The 27,494-nt window shown below is 40.5% G+C and overlaps 1 protein-coding gene across 9 annotated transcripts in view; it reads left to right on the top strand.

Moving 5' to 3' along the window:
• ACACA (acetyl-CoA carboxylase alpha) overlaps positions 1–27,494 on the top strand; it is a 322,844-nt gene that overhangs the window by 130,060 nt on the left and 165,290 nt on the right. For all 9 annotated transcript variants that reach the window (XM_055130189.1, XM_004608595.2, XM_055130190.1 and 6 more), the window contains 14 exons: positions 2,059–2,268; positions 6,505–6,675; positions 7,878–8,039; positions 8,799–8,962; positions 14,289–14,439; positions 15,694–15,797; positions 18,880–18,961; positions 19,257–19,402; positions 20,850–21,000; positions 22,492–22,626; positions 23,060–23,206; positions 23,546–23,734; positions 24,430–24,530; positions 27,392–27,480. In XM_055130189.1, coding sequence (XP_054986164.1) covers positions 2,059–2,268; positions 6,505–6,675; positions 7,878–8,039; positions 8,799–8,962; positions 14,289–14,439; positions 15,694–15,797; positions 18,880–18,961; positions 19,257–19,402; positions 20,850–21,000; positions 22,492–22,626; positions 23,060–23,206; positions 23,546–23,734; positions 24,430–24,530; positions 27,392–27,480 — 2,002 coding nt within the window. The remainder of the gene's footprint in view (positions 1–2,058; positions 2,269–6,504; positions 6,676–7,877; positions 8,040–8,798; positions 8,963–14,288; positions 14,440–15,693; positions 15,798–18,879; positions 18,962–19,256; positions 19,403–20,849; positions 21,001–22,491; positions 22,627–23,059; positions 23,207–23,545; positions 23,735–24,429; positions 24,531–27,391; positions 27,481–27,494) is intronic.

Consider the following 27,494-nt stretch of genomic DNA (forward strand, 5'->3'; position numbering starts at 1 on the left):
ATGGTCCCCCAACCACCGCCAGGAGTAATTCCTGAGTGCATGAACCAGGAGTAACCTCTGTGCATTGCAGGGTGTGACCCAAAAAGCCAAAAAATAATAATAATAATAAAATAAAATCAATTGATGGTCATTTTTAAAAAAAGGATTTCTCAGAGCAGATGGGAACTCAGAGGATAGAGCTAAGAGCAGAGAGGAGTCATGGATTAGGAAACTACAAGAACAGAATGGGAATTAAATAATAAATCATGCCCCTGAGTTTTGGAACCTGGCAACATATATCCATCTGGATTTCAGAATTGGTATGGACCAGTGATGACTTCCCATCTTCCTGTCTTTGAACAGGTATATCTTTTACATTCACCTCTCCCCATTTTATTATTAAATATTGGGGTGCTGGGAGAGCAGATAACTTGTCTTTTTAGTTCCCATGTCTCAGGTCTTTGGATCAAAAGAAATTGTACCTGAGTTGTTATTACACCCATATGACCTCATTTGCTTCTAGATATGACTCATGAGAGAATGGACATCATCAAGTCTAATGTCATTATTGGATGAGATTTTTGGGGTTGTGGGAGGAATGAATCTATCTTACATGTGAGAGTTCTATCAATTTTTGTGACCAGAGGGCAGAACTTGTGGAGTGTTTGCAGATATGGCTACAGTAACTTCTTTTGTTGTATCTGTTCTTTTACATTGTGACTTTGCTTTTCATCGACTTTGCCTTTCCTCCCATTAAGAGCTGGCTTTACTTTTCCCACTCCTTTGATCTTAGCTGGTCTTATATCTTGCCTAGACCATTAGAACGTAACCAGATTGGTCTCCTGTGATTCTGTATAGCCTGAAAAAGTTTTTTTTTTTTTTTTTTAATTTTTATTAAATCACCATGTGGAAAGTTACAAAGTTCTCAGGTTTATATGTCAGTTATACAATATTCAAACACCCATCCCTTCACCAGTGCCCAAATTCCACCACCAGAAACCCCAGTTTACCCCCCGCCCCCACCCCCTACCCCCTACTGTATAACTAATGAATTTCACTTCATTTTTTCTTTACCTTGATTACATTCCATAATTCAACACAAAACTCACTATAGTTGACATAACTCTCTCTCTCTCTTTTTTTTCTCTTTTTCCTTTTCCATTTTTTTTTTTTTAATTTTTCCCCCTCATCCCCCTTCCTGCGCCTCATAGTATGGTGTACTCCACGCCACGTTGGCCAGTGTGGGGCTTTTGCTTAGCTCATAGTCCAGAGGTGGCTGTTACATTAAGAACCTTCAATATTTCAACAAAAACTTACTGTTATTATTTGGAGTTTCCCCCCCAAGTCTGACCTGTTAGCCTGAAAAAGTTTTACAGCTTCTGTCCTCGTTCTTGGAAGACTATTGAAGAAGCCTGGTGTAGCTTACTGAAGGATGAAATGACATACTATAGAGAAGAACTTGTTGCAGCTCAATCTCCCTGGACTCACCACCCAACTGCAATCAATTTAAGTCACCAGAAATTTAAGTGAGACCTCTTAGTACCATTCAGCCACCAAGTTCTGAAAGAAAAGAGGTGCTGCTATATAGTTCTATATCCAATAATAATGTGCTTTGAAACTGAAAACAAAAATTCTTTGACTACACATAAATCCCAGCCAAGACCCAGAGAATTGCCAGATAAGTGCAGCATCATGAGCAAATAAAATGTTAATATCCTAAATAAGCCACTGAGTTTTGAGGTGATATATTATGTAGCACAACAGAACGTAAAAGATACAGAATATAATGACACATGGGATACAGCAAGGTGATCTATGTTTCTGAGTATCTAAGAAGGAAGAATGAGTAGGACCAATATTTGAAGATATAATGACTAAGAATTTTGTAGGGGAATAAAAAATATAAAAGCTTCTTTTGAATGCAGAATCAGAGATTCTTTGAACCCTACAAAATTGTTACTATTTCTACTGATTAATATGATCCTTGACACTTTAGGTACCTGCCTGCCTGTTGGAATTAGAGCAGCTCATCAGGAGGGACAAATATCTCTTAAGAACAAGTTTTATTTCCTGTTCTAGGTTCAAGCTGAAGTCCCTGGGTCACCTATATTTGTAATGAGATTGGCCAAACAGTCACGTCATCTGGAGGTGCAGATCTTAGCAGATCAGTATGGCAATGCCATCTCTTTGTTTGGTCGTGATTGCTCAGTACAGCGGAGGCATCAGAAGATTATTGAAGAGGCACCTGCTGCTATTGCTACTCCAGCAGTATTCGAACACATGGAACAGGTATGATGTATATGAAAAATGCTACACTTATTATTTTCTTAGGGAGAACCAACTACTGCTCATTCATTTCATATACTAATAAGAATAGCTGAATTTTAAGGAATGATTCTGCTTTGTTTTGTTTTTTTCTTTAATTTTTGGTCTATACCTGGCAGTACTCAGGTCTGACTCCTGACTCTGCACTCGGGGACCACTCCTGGTAGGCTCAGGGGATCATATGGGACACCAGGGATCAAACACAGGTCGGTCGCATGCGTGGTAAATACCCTACCCACTGCACTATCTTTCTGGCCCCTGAAATGATTCTGGATAAATGATAAAATTGTATTTTTTTTCTCTAGAGAAGTAATAATTTTACTGTTCTTCTGGTTGTGTTGCCAATGAATATTTTATTTATTTTTTTTTTGGAGGGGTCTCCCAGCCAGTGCCTAGGAACCCTGGTGTTACTCCCAACAGTTCCAGTTCAGTGGTTCAGTGCAGGATATGATACTATGCAGGCCCTGCGTGGTGTGACCAACAGGGCCACACTCCAGGGAAGAAACATCAGTTAATGCTAGGGGGAGTCTGGTGCTAGGGATTGAGTGGGGATTGGGCTTTTGCAAGGTTAAGTACCCTAACTCCTATGTTATCTCCCTAACACACCAATAAACATTTTAAACACTTAAGATAGCTAACAGTTTTGGAAAACATCTGCACTATTTTGAATAGGGATAAAAGAAAAATGTTTTGTGATTTTTGTTTTGTATTGTTTGTTGTTTGGGGGCCTTATCTGGTGGTAGTGCTCAGTGCTATTCCTGGTCATGTTTGGTGGTTGTATGGGCACATGCAACATTGGCCACCAAATTTAAGGCTCTAGCATGTAGAGCAAATGCTCCTTGAGCTTTCTTCCTAACACCCTGATTGTTTGTTTATTTTGGCCTTTTATTTTTTTTTTCCGGCAGGGCAGGTCTCACTCCTGGCTCTGTGCTTAGGAACACTCTTGGTGAGGGTGGAGGGAGGGCTCTGAGGACTATCTGAGCTGCTAGGGATCAAACCCAGGTTTGTTGTGTGTAGACAACACAATCTCTCCAGCCCATAGTTTGTTACTTTTAATATTTCTATTTTTTTTAACATGCTGGTTATAAGTAGACAGTTCTACTTTCTAGCTTGATTATCAGTTATTCTTTTTTTTTTTTTCCTTTTTGGGTCACACCCGGCAATGCTCAGGGGTTACTCCTGGCTCGTGCACTCAGGAATTACCTCTGGTGGTGCTCGGGGGGACCATATGGGATGCTGGGAATCGAACCCGGGTTGGCTGCGTGCAAGGCAAATGCCCTACCCGCTGAGCTATCTCTCCAGCCCATTATCAGTTATTCTTTAGATGAATTATTGAAAGTTTATTCATTCTCTCTTGAAAGATGCTCTAGAGCTCTTTAAGTTCATATATTCTGTTCTTTTTTTTGTACAGAGGAGAATCTGTTAGCAGTGTTAAAGGTTTCCTTGGAAATATTTGTTTCAGGGATCTGAACATACTTTTCTGAATTTGTGAATTTCTTCATCTGTTTGGAAATATATTTTCAGTCTTAGTTTTCTGAATTCCAAACAGGCTGTATTGTTAATGTTGGAAGCTTAATTCCTTTGTGTATCTATTGAGATATCCTTGTTTTCCTCCCAGTTGTGTTCTGGATGGTAGGGGGCCACACCTGGGGTTACTTGACCAGCTGTGCCAGTACTTCAAAGCTATGACTCAGAGAGGCTAACGGCCACCAGAGCCATTGTACTGTTTGCTCAGTGGTGCTTGCAGAGCTGCCAGATGCTTGGGGAGGCCATGCAGTGCCAGAATTGAGCTTGGATCCTTGTGTGTACAGGACATATGCCTCCAACCCTGAGCTATCTCCTCGGCCCTTAAGAAGCCCTCAGACTGCTGTAAGAGGGGTTGAGTCTTAAACCAGGAATGCTAGGGTTAAGGCGCTTACTTGCATATGGCCCACCCAGGTTCAGTCGCTGGAACTGCATAACATACCCTGAGCACTGCCAGAAGTGATCCTTGACCACAAATCCAGGGGTAGCAAACCCTATATGGTCCAGACATCTCCCGCCATAAAAGAAAAAGGAAAAAACGCCTCACAAAAACATAAAATCTATAGTAAAAACCAAAAAAGTCAGTAATAAAGAGACCACAAAATACAAAAATTAATGATATAAATATGTGTAAGTTTTATTTCCCTTTATAATCATAGTTTGGAGATGAACTGGTACTGAGGAACCAGGTTTATTGTTGTACCAATTTCTAGGACAGGAGTTGACAACTGTAGCTCACAAGCCAAGTCCAATCTACCACCTGATTTTGAAAATTTTTACTAACGCATAGCTGCACTCAATCTTAAAAATGTATACTCCTGGGTCCGGAGCGATAGCACAGCGGGTAGGGCGTTTGCCTTGCACGCGGCCGACCCAGGTTCGATCCCCGGCATCCCATATGGTCCCCCAAGCACCGCCAGGAGTAATTCCTGAGTGCAAAGCCAGGAGTAACCCCTGAGCATCGCTGGGTGTGACCCAAAAAGCAAAATAAATAAATAAATAAATAATTTCAGTCTACTGAAAAGAGCAGTTTAAAAAAAAAAAAATGTATACTCCTTGGCTGCTTTATCCCTGCAGTGGCCTGGCATCTTGAGTAAATATGACAAAGAAGTCAGTGGCATAGGTCAATGACTTCAGATAATACACTGGGATGGTTATGGCTCCCCAAACGTGAAATAGTTACTAATTGGCCTTTACCCCAAAGCAGTTTGTCAGCTTTTTCACTGTGGTGGTTCTCGTCATCTTGCTGATCAAAGTTATCTCATAAAATTTTGCGTATGTTGTGTTCTGTAATAGGGAGAGAGGAGATACAGGCCAAATATCATCCATGGGGCTAGACAGAGAAGTATAGGGATTTTGCACATGTGACTGACTCTGATTAATTCCCATTCACAGTACCACGTGGTCCCCTGATCACCTTTGGGAGCAACCCCCAATCACAGAGCTGGGCATAGCCCAATCTCCAACCTACCCTAAAATATAAATGTTCTAGAATTTACATATGTAACCTCTGCTCACATTCCATTGGACAAATTTCAGTTACACAGTCACACTTATCAAGCAGCAAGGACTGTTAGGAAGTGTAGTCACTAACTAGATGGCCAGATATGTAGCTGAAACAGCTCTCTGCCCAAATTTGATAATTTCTGTTTGGGTAAGGATGTAGGCTATCTAGAAAAGACACAGTCCAAATAAGGGAGAAGTTTATTAAATGTCAGTAATTTTAGGTTTTGGGTTGTACCTGGCAGTGCTCAGGATTTACTCCTGACTCTGTGCTCTGAGATCACTGCTAGCAGTGTTCGGGGGACCATGCAGAGTTCCAATGACTGAACCCAGATTGATATGTAGCCAAGCATCTTAATCCCTTGTACTATTTCTCTTGACCTCAAAGATTATTATTATTTTTTTTCTCCACATAATCTAAGTTGACTAGTAGTTTTAATCCATCTGCCCATTTTGGGATTCAGTTTTTTTTTTTTTGTTATAATCTTAGTGTGTTCTCATTTGCATGTTTGAAAGATGACCATGTTCCTCCTGTTCATACAAAGGGAAAAAACCTAGGGCTAGAGTGATTGTACACCAGGTAGGGCATTTGCCTTGCACACAGCCGACCCAGTTTCAATCCTTGACATCCCATGTGGTCCCCCCCCCCAGCACTGCCAGGAGTGATTCCTAAGTGCAGAGCCAGCAGTCACCCCTGAGCATCGCCAGGCGTGACCCCCCCAAAAAAAAAAGAAAAGAAAGGGGGAACCTGGGATAGAGAATAAGCTTATTTTCAAAACATGAGTCATGGATTTTGCATATTACCCAACAATGCTGTATCACATTGGTCAAAACTTAATCACTAGCTGTAGTAGAAGTTGTAAAATCTAGTATATTAGTTAAGAATACTGGAAGCTAGGGCACAACAATGCGTGTATCACAGTGATTTTGTCTTTTCCTATATTAGGCCGATAGTATGAGGTTGCCTTGATGTCATCATGAAAATAACTGTTTCCCTTAACTTTGAATTATTGAGTTTGCCATCAAAGGATATTGTATAAATATCAGAAAGTACAAAATTTGTTCTCAGTTGACTGAGAGCATTTTATGGCACTTGATAGCTGAGTTAGTATCTATAGATATTCAGCCACCAGCAGTACAAGGTTACTTATGTTTGTATCTTTCTCCTTTGAGTGTGCGGTGAAACTTGCCAAAATGGTTGGTTATGTGAGTGCTGGAACTGTGGAATACCTCTATAGCCAAGATGGCAGCTTCTACTTCCTGGAACTGAACCCCCGGCTACAGGTGGAGCACCCTTGTACAGAAATGGTAGCTGATGTCAATCTCCCTGCAGCACAGCTCCAGGTGAGTCACCTTAACCTTGGCTCAGTGGTTAGGGAAGTCTGGAATGTCAGAGAAGCGGAAAAACTGGATTAACCAGGGTCTGATAAGAGGAAAGTACCTCCTATCTGAGTCTCAGCTAATGTTCACCTCACACTTATGTGGTTTATAATATGTGGGTTAGTTTTTCATATATCATTCAAACCTAGGAATACTATGTTTAACTAAACAGTTTAATTGTGAATTGTGATATTTTTGAAAAAGAGAACTACAAAGTAGTGTCTTTTAGTAAAAGTTTCATTAGTTTATTACAAACTTTATAGCATCAATGGGGAGATCCTGAATTGGATGAAGCCCCAGTACCTTAAAATAGCAACACACTTGGCAATTATGCAATTGTCTTCTAATCCCTTTCTAGTCAGTGTTGAAATATTCCACCATTAGTGTAGTGGTTTAGATTTTTTGGCCATCTCTCTGGCAGGACTGTGGCATTACACGTTTATAATATTTACTCTGAATATTATTTTCTCCATTTATCCTAGAAACAGATGTTAAGGGGAAGCACTAATTAGTTTTAAATTATTTCTATTTAACATGTTCTTTGGACACATTGTGAATCCTTTCAGAGCTCTGATTAGAGTTAGTTGATTTATATACTTCCACTAGTGATTGTGGGAGCAGAGGAGATGAGTATGGACAGGTAAGACTTTCCAGCTATCTGAACTTTCAGGATAACCATTAACATCGATTATTTTCTTGATTTTTTTAAAAAAAATTATTAGTGAATCACTGAGATACAGTTATAGACTATCGAGACCCATCCCTCCACCAGTGCCCATTTTCCACCACCACTGGTCCCAGCATCCCTCCCACCACCCCCACCCATCCCCTCCTTTTGCTCTCTCTCTCTCCTTCTGGGTGTTGTGGTTTGCTATAGAGGTATTAAGTGGCCATCATGTCCTTGATTTTTTTTTTCAAAAGGAAAATTAAAGAAATGAAAAATGACAGTGGAAGCAAAAATCATTAGTATTGCATTAGGACACTTTTAGGTTATAGTACTACCAATAGTGACATTGTTTCAAATAACTTGGAGTTTCTCTTTGAATAATTATATAATATTGGTTGTAAAATATGTTTTTTGTGGTGAATGTTTTATAGGTTATCTGACAGCCTTCATGTTTTAAAAAACATGTAGCTAGAAAATGATGTATTTTATTCCCTTTCAGATTGCCATGGGGATCCCTCTGTACAGAATCAAGGATATTCGTATGATGTACGGTGTATCTCCCTGGGGTGATGCACCCATTGATTTTGAAAATTCTGCTCATGTTCCTTGCCCACGGGGCCACGTTATTGCTGCTCGAATCACTAGTGAAAATCCAGATGAGGTAAATAACCCCATCGTTTAAAAGACTTACTCTTTTCCTTTCCTTTCCTTTTTTTTTTTTTTTTTTTTACTTTTTGGGTCACACATGGTGGTGCTCAGGGGTTAGTCTTGTCTCTGTACTCAAGAATATACTCCTGGTGATGCTCAGGGCACTGTATGGGATTCCAGGTATTGAACCTGGGTTGGTTGTGTGCAAGGCAAATGCCCCATGTGCTGTACTATTGCTCAGGCCCCTTAAAAGATTTACTTTCTTGTTTGCTTTGTGAACTTTATCAAGAAGATGAACTTTATCAAGGGAGGCAAGGAAGATGACAGATAAGTAAAAGGGCTGGATCTCATATGTTGCATGTGGGAGCACTAGGCTTCCCCCTACCCTCCACCACTCCCCTAGGGTTCTCCTGGAATAACCTGTGAGAGGAAAGGGGGGGAAATGCTATTTGAGGGCAGGCAATCTGAAATATCTTGTGACTTCCTCTGGAGATGGAAATTTATAGAGATTTCAGTCCAGCCAGTCCAATAACTGATCTTTGCCATTGGCCATTTAATTGTACTTCAGTAAGTACTAGTTATCAGTGGCTCTATAGTACAGGATATCGATTCAAGTCTTTGTGTATGTGTGTGTATATGTATATGTGTGTGTGTGTATGAATAATTTCTGCTTTTGTATGTGCTTAATACAGAGCCTAGGCAATGAATTTCTGAACGCGCTCTTCCTTAAAAATAAACTTTTGACTCTCATACTCTTTTTATTTTTTAACAGGGTTTTAAGCCAAGCTCAGGAACAGTTCAGGAGCTGAATTTCCGCAGCAATAAGAATGTTTGGGGTTATTTTAGTGTTGCTGCTGCAGGGGGACTTCATGAATTTGCTGATTCCCAATTTGGTCACTGCTTTTCCTGGGGAGAAAACAGAGAGGAAGCAATTTCGTGAGTATAATAGCATTGGACTACAGTTTACATTTTGTTTTATGTTTTACTTTTGCCTTTGGGCCACACTCGGTGCTGCGCCAGGGCTTCTGTCAGCATAGAGCTCGGGGTCACTCCTGATGGTACTTTGCGCCAGGGTTCCCTGGGCTTCTAGCCTACAACGCTCGTGCACAGTCTTTGGGAGCTATCTCCCCAGCCCCTGTTGACTTTTATATGTTTTTTGATTTGGGTTTTTTTTTTTTTAAATTTACACTTGTGCTGGAACTACTCCCAGCTCTGTGCTCTGGGAACCATACATAGTGTCAGGTGTCAAAGGAGCAGGTTGGGGGATGGTGTCTCGCACATGCTAGGCAAGCACCGTAACCCCTCGACTATTTCTCTGGCCCCTGATTGCATTTTAAAATACAAATTTGTGCTATTTTTCAGTGATGGTAAAAGCATGGGAATAGTAGGCATTTACTGATGGGGTCAATCTTTCTAAAATAACGTATCTTTGCTTGCTCTTTAAGCTCATGTCCTGCTTGAGCATGAATCTCTCTTGCTTGTCTTGATGTTTCTTTGCTGCCTGTGTTGTTTCTTGTACATATTTCCACTCTTTCTCTCCTCTCAAATCCTTCTCTTTTACTCCTCTCACATCTTTCTAAGTAAATTTCCATAAAACTATCTTGCTTTACCAAAATAAAAAGTAATGTATCTTTTATTCTGTTCACTTATGGGGCTGAACAGTAGTAGCAGTGGGTAGGGGGTTTTGCATGAGACTGACCCTGGTTTGATCCCCAGCACTCTCTGGTCCCTTGTGTCCTGCCAGGAGTGATACCCAAGCACAGAGCCAGGAACAGTCCTGATCACCTCTGGGTGTGGCTCCAGAAGAAACAAAAGTGTGAGTTATGTTGTATTCAATCATGGAGCATTTGGCAGATTTTTTTGTGTTTACACTTTTTTTTTGGGGGGCGTTGGGTCACACCCTATGATGCACAGGGGTCACTCCTGGCTCTGCACTCAGGAATTACTCCTGGCGGTGCTCTGGGAATCGAATCTGGGTCGACCGCATGCAAGGCAAACGCCCTACCCACTGTGCTATCGCACCAGCTCCTGTGTTTGCCTTTCAAAAATGTTTTTTTTAAAAAATGTTTTAAGTATTTTTGATGAACTTATAAAATTGATAGCTTTAAAGACAACATTTTTCATAGAAAGATCATTATTGTTACAGGAAGGTAGATTCTTGATGAGCAACTTGCCATCCTAATATCATAGAAAAAATATGTTATTTGTCATCAAAATAGAGAGATAGTACATGGGTTAACGCATTTGTCTTGCATTCTGCTTACCTTGATTAAATCCCTGGCACAGCATATGGTCCCAGAGTCCCACAAGCACCACCAAAAGTCATTTCTGATCATCGAGCCAGGTATAAGCCCTGAACACATCCAGGTGAGGGCTAGAAGCCACCCTCTACAGTAGAGTTATAGCTATAAGTGACACATAGTCATCTGAAATATTGAAACTGCTTCTACTTTTCATTTGAAAAGTATGAGAGACTAGCTATCCACATTGCTTATATGAGACATTTATGTGCTTATACACACATAACTTGTATTTCTTAAGTGTATTTTTTACCATTTATTAAATTTTATAAATTAAATATTCAGCTAGTAGCAGTTTCACATGCCTAAAAGATAAGGCTCCAGGGGGCTTTGACAGTTAAGGTGTTTCAGAATCCAAAATTGGGCTAGTTTTTTCTACCTTTAAAAAAAAAGTTTTAATTGAATCACCATGATTTACAAAGTTATTTATGATTAAGTTTTAGGCATACAGTAGTTCAACACCAGTCTCTTCACCAGTGTCTACCTTTCTCCACCAGTATCCCCAATTTTCCTCCTGTCCCCTATCCTGCCTCTATGGCAGGTGCTGTTTCTTTTTTCCCTTCCTACTTTTCCCCTTTTTTTTAAAGCACTGTAGTTTTCAGTACTGTCACTGATACAGCTATCATGTACATTCCCTTATTTTTCTACTTAGTCTATTTTCGGTGCCAGGCATTTAATTCCAAATCCTTAGTGTTTGAAATATGCATATAAATTTCACAGAAATAAATATTTAAAGTATATGTTCTTTTAAAAATGCATTCAGAAGTAGAGACAGCTCTCTTTCTGTTTTATCGTCTCAATTTTTTCCCATATGTTTAAAACTAAAAGTGGAATTTTTCTAAATTAAAGTGATGCTACCAGAAAAAAACTATCTGGTACAGAGTTGTCTTTTTTATTTTGTTTTGTGGGTTTTGAATCCAAATTGAGTGGTGCTTTGAAGCTATTCCTGGCTCTGTGTTCAGGTGTCGACCAAGGCAGTGCTGAGGATTCAACCAAGATTTTCAGGAAACAAGACAAGCACTTTACCTCATACTATCTCTCCATCCCATAGAGTTGCCTTGTCTTTATTTTGGGCCACACCTGGAAATGCTCTGGAGTTACTCCTGGCTCTGAACTCAGGAATCATAACTAATGGTGCCCTGGGGATTATATAGGCTGCCGGGGATTGAACCTTGTCTCAGCAGCATGCAAGCAAGCGTCTTATCCACTGTACTGTCTCTTGGACCTAGAGTTGCCTTTTAAAACTCTTTCATGGTCATATCTTGCAGAGTGAAAAATCAGGCTTTCATTAGATCGTGCAAATTGGAGTTTTTTGACTAGCCTTAACCATAAGTGTATTTTGATTGGCTCTTAGTGTATTATTTTTTAGTTGATAGCTTTAGAAAATCAAGAACTTGAAAGAAATTTATGTATTTCTTCCTTCTCTTAAGAAGTGGGATATAAAATTTGGCTCTTATATGCCACTTGGCAAAAATTAATTGAAGCTTTTGTACTGCTTCCGAGGAAACATGAATTCTGTAGTCCACACAGTTCCCTTCAGTTGCCTCATTGACATTTTTAGGCTGGTCTGTCTCTAGAATTACAGTCCTGATTAAGTAGATCACCAAGCATTTTCTACAGGGTATGACTTATGACCTGGCCCTGAAACCTTTTTGCTTCAGGATCTGCTCTGTACATTTCTCTGCAACATAAAGCTAACTAGATTCACCTCTAATATACGAAGCAGTTATTGTTATTTCCTGCTCCCCTGAATATAGTTAACGTTCTTTAATTGTTTGTTATATGACTGGATTTGCTATTTCTGACTTCATTCCTGCTGTTTCGGTCTTCATATTCCCTCATATTCTCTTTACTTCTCTTCTGCTCCTTGTTCTTGCTATTCCCTCAGTTCATTCATTTAGGCACTCCATTTAACAAAAATTTGCTGCATGAATATCATGTACTGATTGTAGTAATACATCGAGGGCCAAAATGGGATCTCTATCCCTTTGGATCTCAAAAGCAGAGGAAGAGAGACAAATAAGCAATTCAATGAAATTTGCTAAGTACTTTGAAAATAGGATTACTTAGAGTGTTATCGGAACATACGTCCAGGCCTCATTAGTCTAGAGCAGAGGTTCCAAAACTAATTTGGCCTATTGCCTGCTTTTCATGAAAAACAGCATTCAACATCCCTCCTGGAAATTTGCCTTTAAGCAGATGAATGGAAAGTGACCTCCCATTTGGGGGCCACTATTCCAATTCCCCCTGGATCGTTCCAGCACATGTCCCCACACCCCTGCTGGGTATCACCCACTTTTGGAACAATTGATATATATATAGAGAGAGACACACTTGAAGGCTTGAATAATCTTTGAATGCTGCCATGGCACAGGTTTTACAGTAGCTGGGTGAAAGAGAAGTTCCAAACCACTCTGGAAATATGGCATGAAAATGGATAAATACAAATATAGTGTATTGTGTTTAAAACACAATAGCTAGTGCTTTAAAAAAGACAGGCAATGAATTCAGAAATGAGAATGTTATGGAAAGGGTAGAGGGAGAGGCAACGCAAGAAAATTGGTAGAATATTGGTATTGGTAGAATTGGTAGACATTCAGTGATATATGTCACTGTATCTATCAGTATCATAAAAGCCAACACTACTGTAAACAATGATCCAAACCGTATTAATTAAAATCTTTAAGGAGATTTGGTAAGAGGAGGAATTGATGGGTAGGAGTTGGAGGGAATCTTGAGATACTGCTGGAGCAATACTAACATCGGTGGTGGAACAGTGTATTCCTGAAATTTTATGATGGAACAATATTGAAAATCATAGTACCAAAAGAAAAACAAATTGTCACTGTCACTGTCATCACTGTCATCCCATTGATCATTTTCTCTTGTGGGTGCCAGTAACATCTCCATTTGTGCTAGCCCTGAGATTTTAGTAGCCTCTCTTTACTTGTTCTTCCCAGTGGTGCAGCATTGGAGGCTCTTTCAGGGTAAGGGGAATGAGACCCATCATTATTACTGTATTTGGCATATCGAATACGCCACGGAGAGCTTGCCAGGCTCTGCTGTGCGGGCAGGATGCTCTCGGTACCTTGCCAGGTTCTCTGAGAGGGAGAACTGGCCTATAAGAGGTCTTCCAGAAGCGTTGTTTTATAGTCTCTGGATCTTGGCTGTTGATGGGATGAAACAGCGCAGGGGGCAGTTTGTGGGCGTGACTGCCTAGCTACTGGAAAATGGGGGGGTCTGGGTGGAGGAGGCCAAGTCACGATTCGAGCAGGCTTGGAGTTCTCAGCCTCAGGCCCCGCACACCAAGGTTCCTCTGCCGGTTCCTTCATGTGTGAGGCTTGTCCATATGTGTGGAGAGGGGCCTTGAGCATGACTGTGGCTGGGTTCCGGAGGTCTTCCGCTGCCGGGGCTCTGCTCGGGGCAGGTAGGGAAACTCAACCCGCCCTGTTCTGAGGCGCCCCAGTGAAGACGGCCCATATGGTCCTCCAAGCACCGCCAGGGGTAATTCCTGGGTGTGATCCCCCGAAAAAGGAAAAAAAAAATAACAGAAAGAGTGCTTCTTTTAGCCAACCTATCTTGACTAACAAACAACAAAAACATTAATGCAGAAGCTGGGCTTGCAGCAACAGCTTAGTAAAACCCTCTGACAAGGTCTTAATTTGCCTGTGGTGAGATACAATTTTCACAAATTTCCTTCCATGGAAATTTTTTTTTTCCTTTTTTGGGTCACACCCAGCAATGCACAGGGGTTACTCCTGGCTCTGCACTCAGGAATTACTCCTGGCGGTGCTGGGGGACCACTTGGGATGCTGGGAATCGAATCTGGGTCGGGCGCGTGCAAGGCAAATGCCCTACCCACTGTGCTATTGCTTCAGCCAGATGGGAACTATTCTTTAAAATGATTGTAAAACACTCAAACAGTTGTTGCTGAAACAGATCTGTTTCCATTCTTCTCCCAGAAACATGGTGGTGGCGTTGAAGGAACTGTCTATTCGGGGTGATTTTCGAACGACAGTTGAATACCTGATCAAATTGTTAGAGACGGAAAGCTTTCAGTTGAATAGAATTGACACTGGATGGCTGGACAGACTGATAGCAGAAAAAGTACAGGTCTGTATTTCTCCATTTGTAAAGACTGTTTTTTTGGTTTCGGGTGTTTTTTTTTTTTTTTTTTTTTTTTTTTGTGGTCATACCTGGTGGTGACTCCATGTGATGTAAACCGCCAGGTGTCTTAATCCCTGTATTATTGCTTTTGTCTGGGATATTTGTAGTCTTATGTTGTGATCAGTTCATGTCACTAGATAAATTTATGAGTCAGTATAATTTTAGCATCTAAGCATTCTTGTACCCATTTGTTAAAGACTTATATTTTATGTCCTAATATTACTTCTTGGTTTATATTTGAAAAATGACATCCAGGGATTAAAATACTTTGTCTTTCATCATTTGTTAGATCTGGTCGAAGTCACAAATTTTTATGTCTAATAAATGCTAAGAAGAGGGGTTGCTACTTATTAGTGGTTTTGGGGAGCCATGCTCTACAGTGCTCAGGAAATACTCCTGATGTGGTGCTCAGGGACTGCTTCCAGTGGTATGAGACTGTGTGGTTCTATGGATCTAACACAAGATTCCTGCATACATAGCATGCATGCCTGTTCTTTGAGTCATCTCCCCAGATCAGAGGGAGTCTCATTTAAGTAAGCTAAGTTACTCCTTGCTCCAGAATAGCCAGGCTTTTCTGAATTAAGCTAAGATTATTTTGTTTTTTCCCTTGGGCTAGACCTCTGTGGCACATGAGGGTTGCTGCCTGTGGTGCCTGTAGGACCGTCCCATAATGGGGATTGAACCTGGGCCTCCTGGATACGAAGTGTGTGCACTAGCCTTTGAGCTCTCTCTCAGGCCCTTACCCAAGGTCTCGTCAAAATTATTTGGTCTATGTGAATTATACGAAGGTTCAAATTTTAATTATGTATCACTTTTCTTTGAGATTTTCAATAACTGAATTTTTATTCATTTTAGTTTATGTCTGACAAATATATTGTCTTTGAGCTGCCCTTTTATTTCTCCTCCTGGTGTCAGCCTGATATCCAAACTGATGTTTATCTTTTTCAATCAGTGTTTTTTAATTGTTGTATTGTGCAGTTGTATTTATATTCATGGTCAAGGCTCTGGTGCTGTTGCACTACATCTACTACCGGAGTATATCGAGTTCCTTCCACTGAGCACTGCCAGGAGCAACCCCCAGTATAGAGCCAAGCACTGCTAGGTGTGGTTCCAAAACAAGAAGAGGAACAAAAGAAATGGAGAGACCCTGGCACACAATGTTTCTGTTTTCGATCTGCCATTGTCTCCTTCTTCTTGCAGGCAGAGCGACCTGACACCATGTTGGGAGTCGTATGTGGGGCTCTCCACGTGGCCGACGTGAGCCTGCGGAATAGCATCTCTAACTTCCTTCATTCCTTAGAAAGGTAAGCTTTGTACACAGAAGGAACTGAAGTTCAAAGATCCTTTTATTCTTCTCTCTGTTCTTGGCACCTTATTAGCACTACTTGTCATTCACTGACCGTGGGTGCAAGTTAGGGAGTTTAGGGCAAATTATGTTGGATTCTCACTACAGATAGCTTATATCACAGAGTAGATTGCTTTATTTCAAAAAGAAGGGAAAAAAGGAACTGGAATTCAGCACAAGTAAATACTCTGCCTATATAAACATCAACTCTTCCCATAACTTAGGGATGAAAATCAGGATTTTTCTCTCTGCATTGAATTCTGAATATCTTATATGTTACTGGCAACACCTTCCAGGAATTAATAATTGGGACTGTTATTCAAGGTGACCTCAGGAGCCTTTAAATAATACTCCATGGGACTGAACTAATTTCTGACACCAGTCCAGAAGCCTAAGCTCTGCCTTTGAGTCCCAGAATGAGCTTGGAGGCTAATCATTCGAAAGCACTTTAATCACAGGGTCTTTATTTCCTTCTGTGTTGTTAGACTTATGTCAGTTCGGTTCTCTTTTGAGATGTCTGAAAAGAAGGAAAGAAAGGGAAAGAAAGAAAAAATTTTTAAATTGAGCTGCGATTTCATTTTTTTTGTCTTACGATAAGAATCTTTCACTATGTTGCACTCATGCACTAAAACCTTTAGCAGCTCTCATTATCCTTTTGTATTAAATCCAAATCCCTCACTGCAACTTTGAACTCCGTATATACTTTGGTCCCTTTCTACCAGTTCTGTCTTACCTGTTTCTGTTCTCCAGCATGCAATTTGTAACTGTGTTAAATGGTTTTCCTACTGATGCAGAAGTGTGCCGGATGTATAATTGCCTTGACAAGCTTCCCCTGCTTTTGATTTACAAAACTTGTATTTGAAATAATTTCAAACTTAGAGTTTGTATATCCTTATATATACAGAGATATAAGGATAGTGCAGATAATATATGTTTCTGCCAGCCAACAAGTTATTATTAACGACTTGTCACTCCATTATTATCAGGTCTTTCCAGTAATGTTTACCTTACTGACAATAAAGACTAAATAAAAGTTTGTTTGAGTCCCTTGTTGGAGTCCCAGTAGAAATAGTGAGAGTTCATTGTATTAAGGCTTGATTCTATTTATTTATTTTCCACTTATTTTTTTTAATTGAATCACAGTGATATACACATTTATGAAGTTGTTCATTATTGGGTTTTAAGTCATATAATGTTCCAACACCCATCCCTTCACCAATATACTATTGCTCACCACCTATGCTTCCCTCCACCCTCCTCCCACCTGTCCCCCCCCCCCCACTGCCTGTCACTATGGCAGGCACTTTACTCCTCTCTCTCTATATATCTGTATCTGTCTATGAGAGAGAGAGAGAGAGAGAGAGAGAGAGAGAGAGAGAGAGAGAGAGAGAGAGAGAGAGAGAGAGAGAGAAAATGAAAGGTTATCTGGTATATCCCTTTACTTGTGCCCTTCACCCCCCATACACTTGTGGCAAGCTTCCAACAATTGACCTGTTCTTCTGGCCCTTTGTATCTTGACCTTGGATATTACTCTCATATTACTCTCATTACTCTCATTATTATATATATATGTATATATATAGATATTCACATATACACACAAATATATATGTATATACATATTTATAGGCTTGGTTTATTTTTAAAAATAGATGTTATACTCACATGATTCAAACTTTGAAAGATACAAAAAGGTGTCATAAAACTCTTTTATCCCCATTCTTAGCCACACCATATTCTTCCCTATAGTTGACCCATTTTACCAGTTTGTTCTTTAGCTTTACAGACATTTTGTAATCTCAGTAAGTACATATGTGTAATATTTGCCCTTCACACCCTTTATTTATTTATTTTTTAAGAAATTACTTTTTATTTTATTGGGATCCACATTTGGCAATGCTCAGGGCTAACTTCTGGCTCTGCACTCTGGGATCACTCCTGGAGGGGACCATATGGGATGCTGGGGATTGTACCCAGGTGAGCTACATACAAGGCAAGTGCCCTACCTGCTGTACTATCACTCTAGCCCCACATCATTTATGTTTTAAAAACTCAAATGGTAGTATATCCTAAGTGTTTGATATGATTTCTTTCCCTATTTTCACTGAACAGTGTAATTGAGAGTGTTTCAGATTATTACTTTAACTTATATTCATCTAAAATGTTTTATGTGGAGGGGCTGAAGTGATAGCACAGTGGGTAGGGTGTTTGCCTTGCACGCAGCCGACCTGGGTTTGATTCCCAGCATCCCATCTGGTTCCCTGAGCACCGCCGGGGTAATTCCTGAGTGCAGAGCCAAGAGTAACCCCTGTGCATCGCCGGGCATGACAGACACACACACACACACACACACACACACACAAAAAAAAAAAAAAAAAAAAGTTTTATGTGGAACTCGAGCAGTTGTCCAGCAGTTCAGTACTTTCCTTGCATACGGCCAATCTGGGTTCTATCCCTGGCACCCCATGTAGTCCCCAAGGCCCACAGAGAGCCAGGAGTCAGCCCCTGAGCACTTTAAGATGTGGCTCCAAAACCAAAACAAAATAAGGTTATGTGGTGATCAGGGATTGCATTCATTTGGTTATGATGCTCCCTGTGGGTTGCACACTTGGTCTAACGGCTTCCACACATTCTCATCAGAGGTAGCACTCCTAAATTGTGGTGCTTGTACACATTTTAGTTGCATTGCTTGCTGGGACTTAACCCTTCCTTCAATTGTGGTGCTTTGATGCTGGGGATCCTAAATGACAGTGCCACTGGATCACCCTTAGTGCATATGGAGCCTGTACAAGGGATAGAACTTTCAACTCCACACTTGGAAAGCAGGTGCTTTGCCACTGGACAATCCTTGGCTCCCCTTAATCCTTCTTTTTAATGACTACAAAATATCCCACAATTTGCTTCTCATAATTTATGTATCAGTCCATTGTGATATCCTACGATGCATTATAATCAATAGCCTTTGAGTTATACGTATTTTTGGTTCTTTTGCAAAATCTTAGAACTTTCTGGAAATAAATCTTTCATGTTGTTTTTCCCAGGGGTCAAGTCCTTCCTGCTCACACACTTCTGAATACAGTGGATGTTGAACTTATCTATGAGGGAGTCAAATATGTCCTTAAGGTATGCTAAACCCCACTTTTGTTAGCTTGTGTGCCTAAGGGCAAGAGAAGGTGGGTGGGGATGCATGGTTTTATTTTAGTACAGAGATGGGTCTGAGTGAAATGTTTGATGCTTTTGTGAAAGTGTTTCAGTTATTCCTGTCTTCACAAGTGCAGCAGGTAGATGAGAGATAATGGAAAACAGAGCAGGGGAAGTACCTCAGGTCACCCTGTTTGCTTGCATTCAGATGACTGAGCCTCGACACAGAGATGAGATGATACCCTAACTTACCCCTTCTGGATTTCATTCCCCACAGGTGACCCGTCAATCCCCCAACTCCTATGTGGTGATCATGAATGGCTCCTGCGTGGAGGTTGATGTTCATCGGCTGAGTGACGGTGGACTGCTTTTGTCCTACGACGGCAGCAGCTATACCACGTATATGAAGGAGGAGGTGGACCGGTAAGTGGCTGCTGAAAGTCCTTTTGCTCGTTACTGTGTTACTTATTCTGATTTAGGCATTTTTTCAATTTTACTTGTTTTCATACTCCTTGTGAAATTTAAAAACAACAACAACATAGTACATACAGGTAAAAATTTCAAGAATACAAAATGTATTTACAATGAAAATATTTCTCTCTGCCACTGTGTTAACAATGAAAAATAAGTTCCTTTCATCAGCAATCACCGTTAACAGTTCCTGACATTTTTGCAGAATTTTATATGTATATACAAGTTTCAAACAAACTTTTTGACTAAGTAATATAGTTCCTGTAAGTAATAATTCCTGGACTGGAGTGATAGCACAGTGGGAAGGGTATTTGCCTTGCACGCGGCCAACCCAGGTTTGAGTCCTCTGTCCCTCTCAAAGAGCTGGGCAAGCTACCCAGAGTATCCTGCCCGCATGGCAGAACCTGGCAAGCTACCCGTGGTATATTCAATATGCCAAAAACAGTAACAAGTCTCACAATGGAGATGTTACTGGTGCCCACCCGAGCAAATAGATGAACAGCGGGATGACAATGCGATAGTGCATACAAGTTACATGGGTATACATGCTTTTTTTTTTTTAAGATTATGTTTGTAAATAAAAGTAATCTTTTCAGGGGCTGGGATGATAGATCAAAAGACTGAGACACTTTCTTTACATGTAGGAACCGATGGGTTTAGTCCACTACACCATATGGTCCCCAAAGCACTGCCAGAAGGACTTGCTGAGTTCTGAGCCCAAGGGTTGACTACTGCTGGGTATATCCCCCAAACCAGAAAAACAAAGAAAAAACAAATCTTAGATGCTCTTCTGCACTTTCTTTCTTTTGAGTGTGTGGGCCATACCTGGCAGTGTTCAGGGCCTACTCTTGGCTCTGACCTCATGAAGGACTCTGGTGGTATTCTGGGGACCATATGCAGTGCTAGGGAAATGAGGTTGGCTGCCTGCAAGACCAAGTGCCTTCCTCCTGTACTAGCCCTCTGATCCGTAGTTTTTTCTTTAACATGTAATGTAGAATGTTCAACACCAATCTTTCAGTGTTATGGTAGTCAAGTGTATTAACACATGTAAAGTGTTTAGACTATTGCCTCAAGTTCAAGAAATGCTAGCTATTAATGTGTCATACTCTTAAAAGCCTTTTTTTAAAAAAATAAAAGCACCTCTTCTCTATATTAGTCATGTAGATTTCCTTAGTGTGGGATATTAGAATTTATTTATTTCTAGGAATTTATTATTTTATTTTCGGATCCTTTTTTCCAGGAATTTTTATTGTTTGGCATATACAGATATAGTGAATATCTGTTTTTATGGAGAATAAATTCATCATGCTTTATTTTTATTTAAAGTTGGACATTATTTAACCATTTTTTCTTACAATTTTAGTGCCTTATTGACTTAGCTGTTCCCATTATCTCCTAGATATCGAATTACAATTGGCAATAAAACCTGTGTGTTTGAGAAGGAAAATGACCCTTCAGTGATGCGCTCACCTTCTGCTGGGAAGTTAATCCAGTACATTGTGGAAGATGGGGGCCATGTGTTTGCTGGCCAGTGCTATGCAGAGATTGAGGTTAGAGTCATGTATGGACTTTCAGGTCATGGGAGGGGAGGTAGGTAGAGGGGTCGCTGGGATGGACTCCGGCTGAAGAGTTACAAAGGAAATAGGGCAACTGTTGTTTGATCAAGGTTAGGAACCTTAAGATTATAAGACAAATGCAGAGTGTACAGTATTTCTTGGATAAATTTGTAGCTGTAAAAATAACAGTACTGTATTATATATAATAGTATGTACAGAACATATTGCATGTTAGGTGTTGTACCAAGTGCTGATTACATGAGAAAATTATGGTAGGGGTAGTGGAACCTTGAAACAGACAATAGAATATAAATTTAAAGATAAGCACAGAGTGCAGGAAGCCATTAAACCCATTTCAGTGGATTCAGTTGGATATGGATAAGTAGTAAGGAAAGACTTACTGAAACAGGGAACATTTCATAATTATAGAACACTGGGGGAAGGAGGTTGGGGAAGAACACTAAAAGTTCAAGAAACATCCTAGGTAAAGGCTCAGAAACAAGAATATTTCAGGATAGTTTGTATTTAATAAGTGATAAGCAAAGATGTAAAATAAATGATCAGAATTTAAGATCACTAAAGATCTTTTAAGACGTACTATGAAATTTAGACTATCCTGGAGACAGGGGAATAGGTGAAGAATTCGATTTCATTTTTTACTTTTGGGTCACACTGACTGTGCCCGGGGCTTTCCCATAGCTCTGTGTTTAGGGATCATACTGGTAGGTTGGGGTACATATGGCATGTCAGAGATTGAACCTGGGTCATCAGCATGTAAAGCAAGTGCCTTACCTTCCGTACTATCTCTCTGGTCCCTAAAATTAAAATAATCATAATTTGAGATCATGAAGGACCTTTTAAGAAATGCTGTGAAGTTTAGACTATTCTAAAGGCCATGGAGTAGTTAAAGGATTTTAAAACAGAACAGTCATATATATGATGAGATTCAGGCACTAGAAATACTGTTTTTCAGTGACATTATTGGAATTTTATATCACATAGGGAAATCTGTTGGGGGTAAGAGAGGTTGAAGTACTGCAGTGCAGAAATGGGCATAAGCTCTCCAAAAGGGAGGATTTTGGAGGGAGGTTTGATACTTGGTTTGACTTGATATCTATTAATTTATTAATAGATAAGAGATACAGAAGTAAAGAATGGCCCTTAGGTTTTGGCCTGGAGTTCTTAGGGAGAAAAACTAAGCCCCTGGATTCATATATATAGGGAGGTTACATTAGTTTGTCATGTCAAAGTATAAAGTAAAAAAAACACAAACTAACAAAATTTAAAAGAAAAGTTACAGTCATTAACCTGGGGAGCTTTGTACTAAAAGCTTTTCTTATTGCCTGCCTTACTGTTCCTTTTCAGATTGCTGTTTTTATGTGTTACTTGAGCATAGTTTTATGTAGATGCTAAAGGAAAACTCACCTCTTTAAATCACTTCATTTATGTCTAGTGGTCAAGCTCTTGTTTTATTTTTCACTCCAGGTAATGAAGATGGTAATGACCTTAACAGCTGCAGAGTCTGGCTGTGTTCATTATGTCAAGCGGCCTGGAGCAGCTCTTGATCCAGGATGTGTAATAGCCAAGATGCAGTTGGACAACCCCAGCAAGGTCCAGCAGGTGTGTAGGAAGGTGCTTTGGATGTTGCTTTCCATGAGCTGATTGTATGCTAATGGAAAACTGGAAGGGGCAAATGAATTCATAGCTTGGTTTGCTTACATTTTTTTCTTAATTTAAAAAATATTTATTTTTGCTCCCTTTCCCCCTCTTTATTGTTGTTTTGGTCACAATGACGAGTGTGCCCACATGTCTGGCTGTTGTGTTCATGGGGGATCGACCCCCCCACCCCGGTTTGCATGCTTGGCTGTGCTGCTCACTGAGGGAAATAGGTTTTGCAAGTGTTCCTACAATTTGGTGCTTTCCTCAGATTGTTTCCTCCATTGACTTTTCTTCTTGTAGGTGTATATGGTGAAAGATGACTCCACGTTGAAGTAGTAGGCTTGTACACTGAGTAGGGATAGTGGATAATTTGATCTGTCTTTGGGGTTGACAGGCTGAGCTTCACACAGGTAGTCTGCCACGGATTCAGAGCACAGCTCTCAGAGGCGAGAAGCTCCATCGAGTGTTCCACTATGTCCTGGATAACCTGGTCAATGTGATGAATGGATACTGCCTTCCAGATCCTTTCTTCAGCAACAGGGTATGAAGCACTTCTACTGGGGAAAGGATAGACAAATAGGGGAGTTGTTTTCCATCATAGTCTGAAAATTGCATAAGGAACTTTTTTCAGAGTATGGCAAATACTACCATTTGCCTGGAACTTGTTCACCTTTATGTGTAGGATTTTGAAGTGTTTAATCTTGGCTTCTTTATTTCTGTCATTGAGTTCACATTTACTTATGATATAAATCAGAGAATAAGGGTAGTGCTATTGGGCTTTTATTGAAATTTAAAGAACTATGTGATATGAATTTAGATATACATTTTGTTTTGGCCATATCTGTTATTTCGTCTGTATCTTACTTCATTATTTTCTCAGGTAAAAGACTGGGTGGAGCGGTTGATGAAGACCCTCAGAGATCCCTCATTGCCTCTCCTAGAGTTGCAAGATATCATGACCAGTGTCTCTGGCCGTATTCCTCCTAACGTGGAGAAGTCTATCAAGAAAGAAATGGCTCAGTATGCTAGCAACATCACATCAGTCCTTTGTCAGTTTCCTAGCCAACAGGTATTGATAGAGTAATACTACTGTTATTTCCCCCCTCGATATATGATTTCTAGAGTTCACATTGTAGGAGTCCTTCCTGTTTGGGTCCTCTTCTCAAGGTAGTGTTCTTTACAGTTGTAAGCATTGTGCTTTCACAAAATTGCCTTATGATAAATTCATGATGTAAGTACTATATGTGAAATTTGTGGTTATAAAAAAAGCATAGTTTGGTTATGTGCTCCATGGAGTTCATGAGGCTGTACCCTAATTAGAGATATTTCTGTGAACATTCAAGTAGTCATTTATAGTTTCAGAGAGACTTGTTTGCCTCCTCTACACCATACTTACCCTTTACCTATAAATATAAAGCAAATTGACATATAGGATGAAAAACCAGACCAGTGGAGATTAAAGACTGAATCTTGACTGTAAGGAGCACTTGTTTGTTAGGGTATTGTCTACCATCGTAGTTTTTGTGATTTCATTGGGAATTCATTGGGAAATGATGAAAAGAGATTGAATTGCTTGCTTTTTTTTTTTTTTAACACAAGCTGCTATACTACAACTAGGTAATTTCAGCTGCTCCCAACATGTGGAGATAGAAATAACTGTGCAATAATTAAGATTCTTAGTGGTGATGTTATTTATGTAGGTTAATACTTCATAATGCTTTCTTGATTTTTGTCTTCATTTTGTCCCCCTTTCTGATACTTTAGATTGCCAATATTCTAGATAGCCATGCAGCTACATTGAACCGGAAATCTGAACGGGAAGTCTTCTTCATGAATACCCAGAGCATCGTCCAACTGGTACAGAGGTATTACATATAATGCCAGATTCCCAGCTGTCCATCCCAATACCTTTTTTTCACCTAAGCAGTCAAGAAGAAATTTAATTTAGATTTGACTAACAGAAATTAGAAAACACCTTATATCTTAGGAAAAAGATTTTTTAATTGAACTGCTGTGAGATATAGTTACAAAGCTTTCATGTTTGAGTTTCTGTCATCATCATCATCATCATCATCCCATTGATTGTCGAATTTCTCGAGCAGTCTCAGTAACATCTGCATTTGTCTTGGCCCTGAGATTTTAGAAGCCTCTCTTTACTTGTCCTTTCCAATGGTGCCACATTGGAGTCTCTTTCAGGGTCAGGGGAATGAGACCCATCATTGTTACTGGTTTTGGCATGTGAATACACCATTGGAAGTCTTCGAGGCTCTGCCATGTGGGCAGGAAACTCTCGGTAGCTTGCCAGGTTCTCCCAAAGAGAGAACTAGGCAATAAGATGTCACATGGCTGCTTTATCTTGAATTTCTGTCATACAATGATCAAATGCGCATCCCTTCACCAGTGCACATTTTCCACCACTAAAATCCCCAGTATCCACATCCCCCACATGCAAACCTTTCATCTGCCTGTGTGGCAGACAATTTTCCACAATATTCTCACTTTCTTTGATTACATTCAATATTTTGACACCAGTCCCACCATTATTATTTGGAATTTTCCTACCACCGCTCAAACCTGTCAAAAAGGCAATGCCAGACAATTTATTTTGTATTCGTTTTTATGAATAGCATTTGATATCATACTTTTGCAAGAGCGACTGCATGCTCCTGGAATTCTAAAATTTTAGGGTCTGGAGAGATCTCTGCAGCTAGCTGCTCGGTTCCAAGATTCTTTTGTGTGTGTCTGGATTGTGGCTGTTAAGGAGCTTAAATAGTAGCCGGATGCAGTTCATGGGCACCATCTCAGGGTTCCATGCATGGTGGGGGGCAGGGTGAGGTGACAAGGGGACTGGCTCCTCCCCTATCCCATGAGGCTTGGCGTTTGCTATTACAGCTCCCAGGTACTTGGGCTTCTCATTGAGTTCTGGAAGATGGCGGCCACTGGGATTCCTAGGGGGCACCTAGAGGGACAACACCAGCTCCTATCTGGAATAGCCTGGTGAAAGCGACCTCTTGCGAAGTCTGGAGGCAACTTTGTAGCAAGCTGCTTTGTTCTGAAATTCTTTTGTGTGTCTCATCTTAGGGTATATTTTTTGTCTTCTAAATAATTTACAATTGTGATTAATGCTTATACTCAATATTTATGGCTCTTTTCTATTTTGAATCTTTCTGTCAAACTATGAAAGCACAGATTTTTTTTCTTTCAGGGTCACACCCAGAGATGCACAGGGGTTACTCCTGGCTCATGCTCATACACTCAGGAAGTACTCCTGGCAGTGCTCGGGGGACCATATGGGATGCTGGGAATCAAACCTGGGTTGGCCGCATTCAAGGCAAATGCCCTACCTGCTATCCTATCGCTCCAGCCCTGAAAGCACAGACTTTTTAATTTTATTTTTATTTTTGGCTTTAGGGGTCACACCTGGTAATGCTTAGGGGTTCCTTCTGGCTCTTCAGTCAGAAATTACTTCTGGCGATGCTCGGGGAGCCATGTGGAATAATGGGGATCAAACCAGGGTTGGCTGTGTGCAGTGCAAACACCCTACCTGCTGTACTATCACCATGGCGCCAGCAGACTTTTTAAAGTTTCTGTTTTGTTTTTGGTTTCTTTTGGGCCATACCAGGCAATGGTGGCTCAGCCCTGAAATCACAGACATGTCTTTTTTTTTTTTCCCCCTTGTAATTCTAATGACAGTCTCAATATTTTCTCTGGCATAGGACCAGTCACTGTCACTGTCATCCCGTTGCTCATCGATTTGTTCGAATGGGCACCAGTAACGTCTCTCATTGAGAGACTTATTGTTACTGTTTTTGGCATATCCAATACGCCATGGGTAGCTTGCCAGGCTCTGCTGCGAGGGCTCGATACTCTTGGTAGCTTGACGGGCTCTCCGAGAGGGACGGAGGAATCGAACTCGGGTCGGCCGTGTGAAAGGCGAACGCCCAACCACTGTGCTATCGCTTCAGCCCATAGGACCAGTATCACAACTTTCTCCTTAAATTTTGGAGTTATCTATTAGACTAAAAGACTGTTCACAGAACATTTTTCAGTTTTAAGATACTCATACATTTTTCATGGGCTGGAGTCATAATTTGCTTACACGCCACCAACGCAGGTTCAATTTCTGACACCCCATATGGTCCCCTGAACACCTCCAGGTGTAGCCCCAAAACATAAAAAAAAAAACCCTCATATATACTCATACATTTTCTAGATAGTCTTATTCATTTTGAGGAATTTTTTCTACGTAGTATTAAGAAAAGATTCAGAGCACAGGTTGAGCTATCAAGTGGCTTTTGGTTTGTTCTCCCTTTTTCTCTTTTTTTCTTTAAGAAAATCTTATTTATAGTCAGATTTCTTGTAGAGTTGAAATTTAAACCAATCTGCTTAGTTGGTTGTAGGCTGCTCCTGTCTCATCTACTTCTCAGAGGGAAAGTAGTTCAGTTGGATGTTTACCAAGTAAATCTGGGCTGTGGATTTATTATTTAATAGTCTGTTCTTTTTTTTTTTTGCTTTTTGGGTCACACCTGGCGATGCACAGGGATTACTCCTGGCTCTGCACTCAGGAATCACCCCTGGCCATGCTCAGGGGACCATATGGGATGCTGGGATTTGAACCCGGGTCGGCCGCGTGCAAGGCAAACGCCCCACCCGCTGTGTTAATAGTCTGTTCTTGAATAGTATCGCTTGCTGTAGTTTTTCATTCGAGCCTTTTATGCTTGCCTAGGTACCGAAGTGGCATCCGAGGCCACATGAAGGCTGTAGTGATGGACCTGCTGCGGCAGTACCTGAGAGTAGAGACACAGTTTCAGAGTGGTAAGTCTCTTCTT

Source organism: Sorex araneus, chromosome 3 (genome assembly GCF_027595985.1).
Source record: "Sorex araneus isolate mSorAra2 chromosome 3, mSorAra2.pri, whole genome shotgun sequence".
Taxonomy (NCBI): Eukaryota; Metazoa; Chordata; class Mammalia; order Eulipotyphla; family Soricidae; genus Sorex; species Sorex araneus.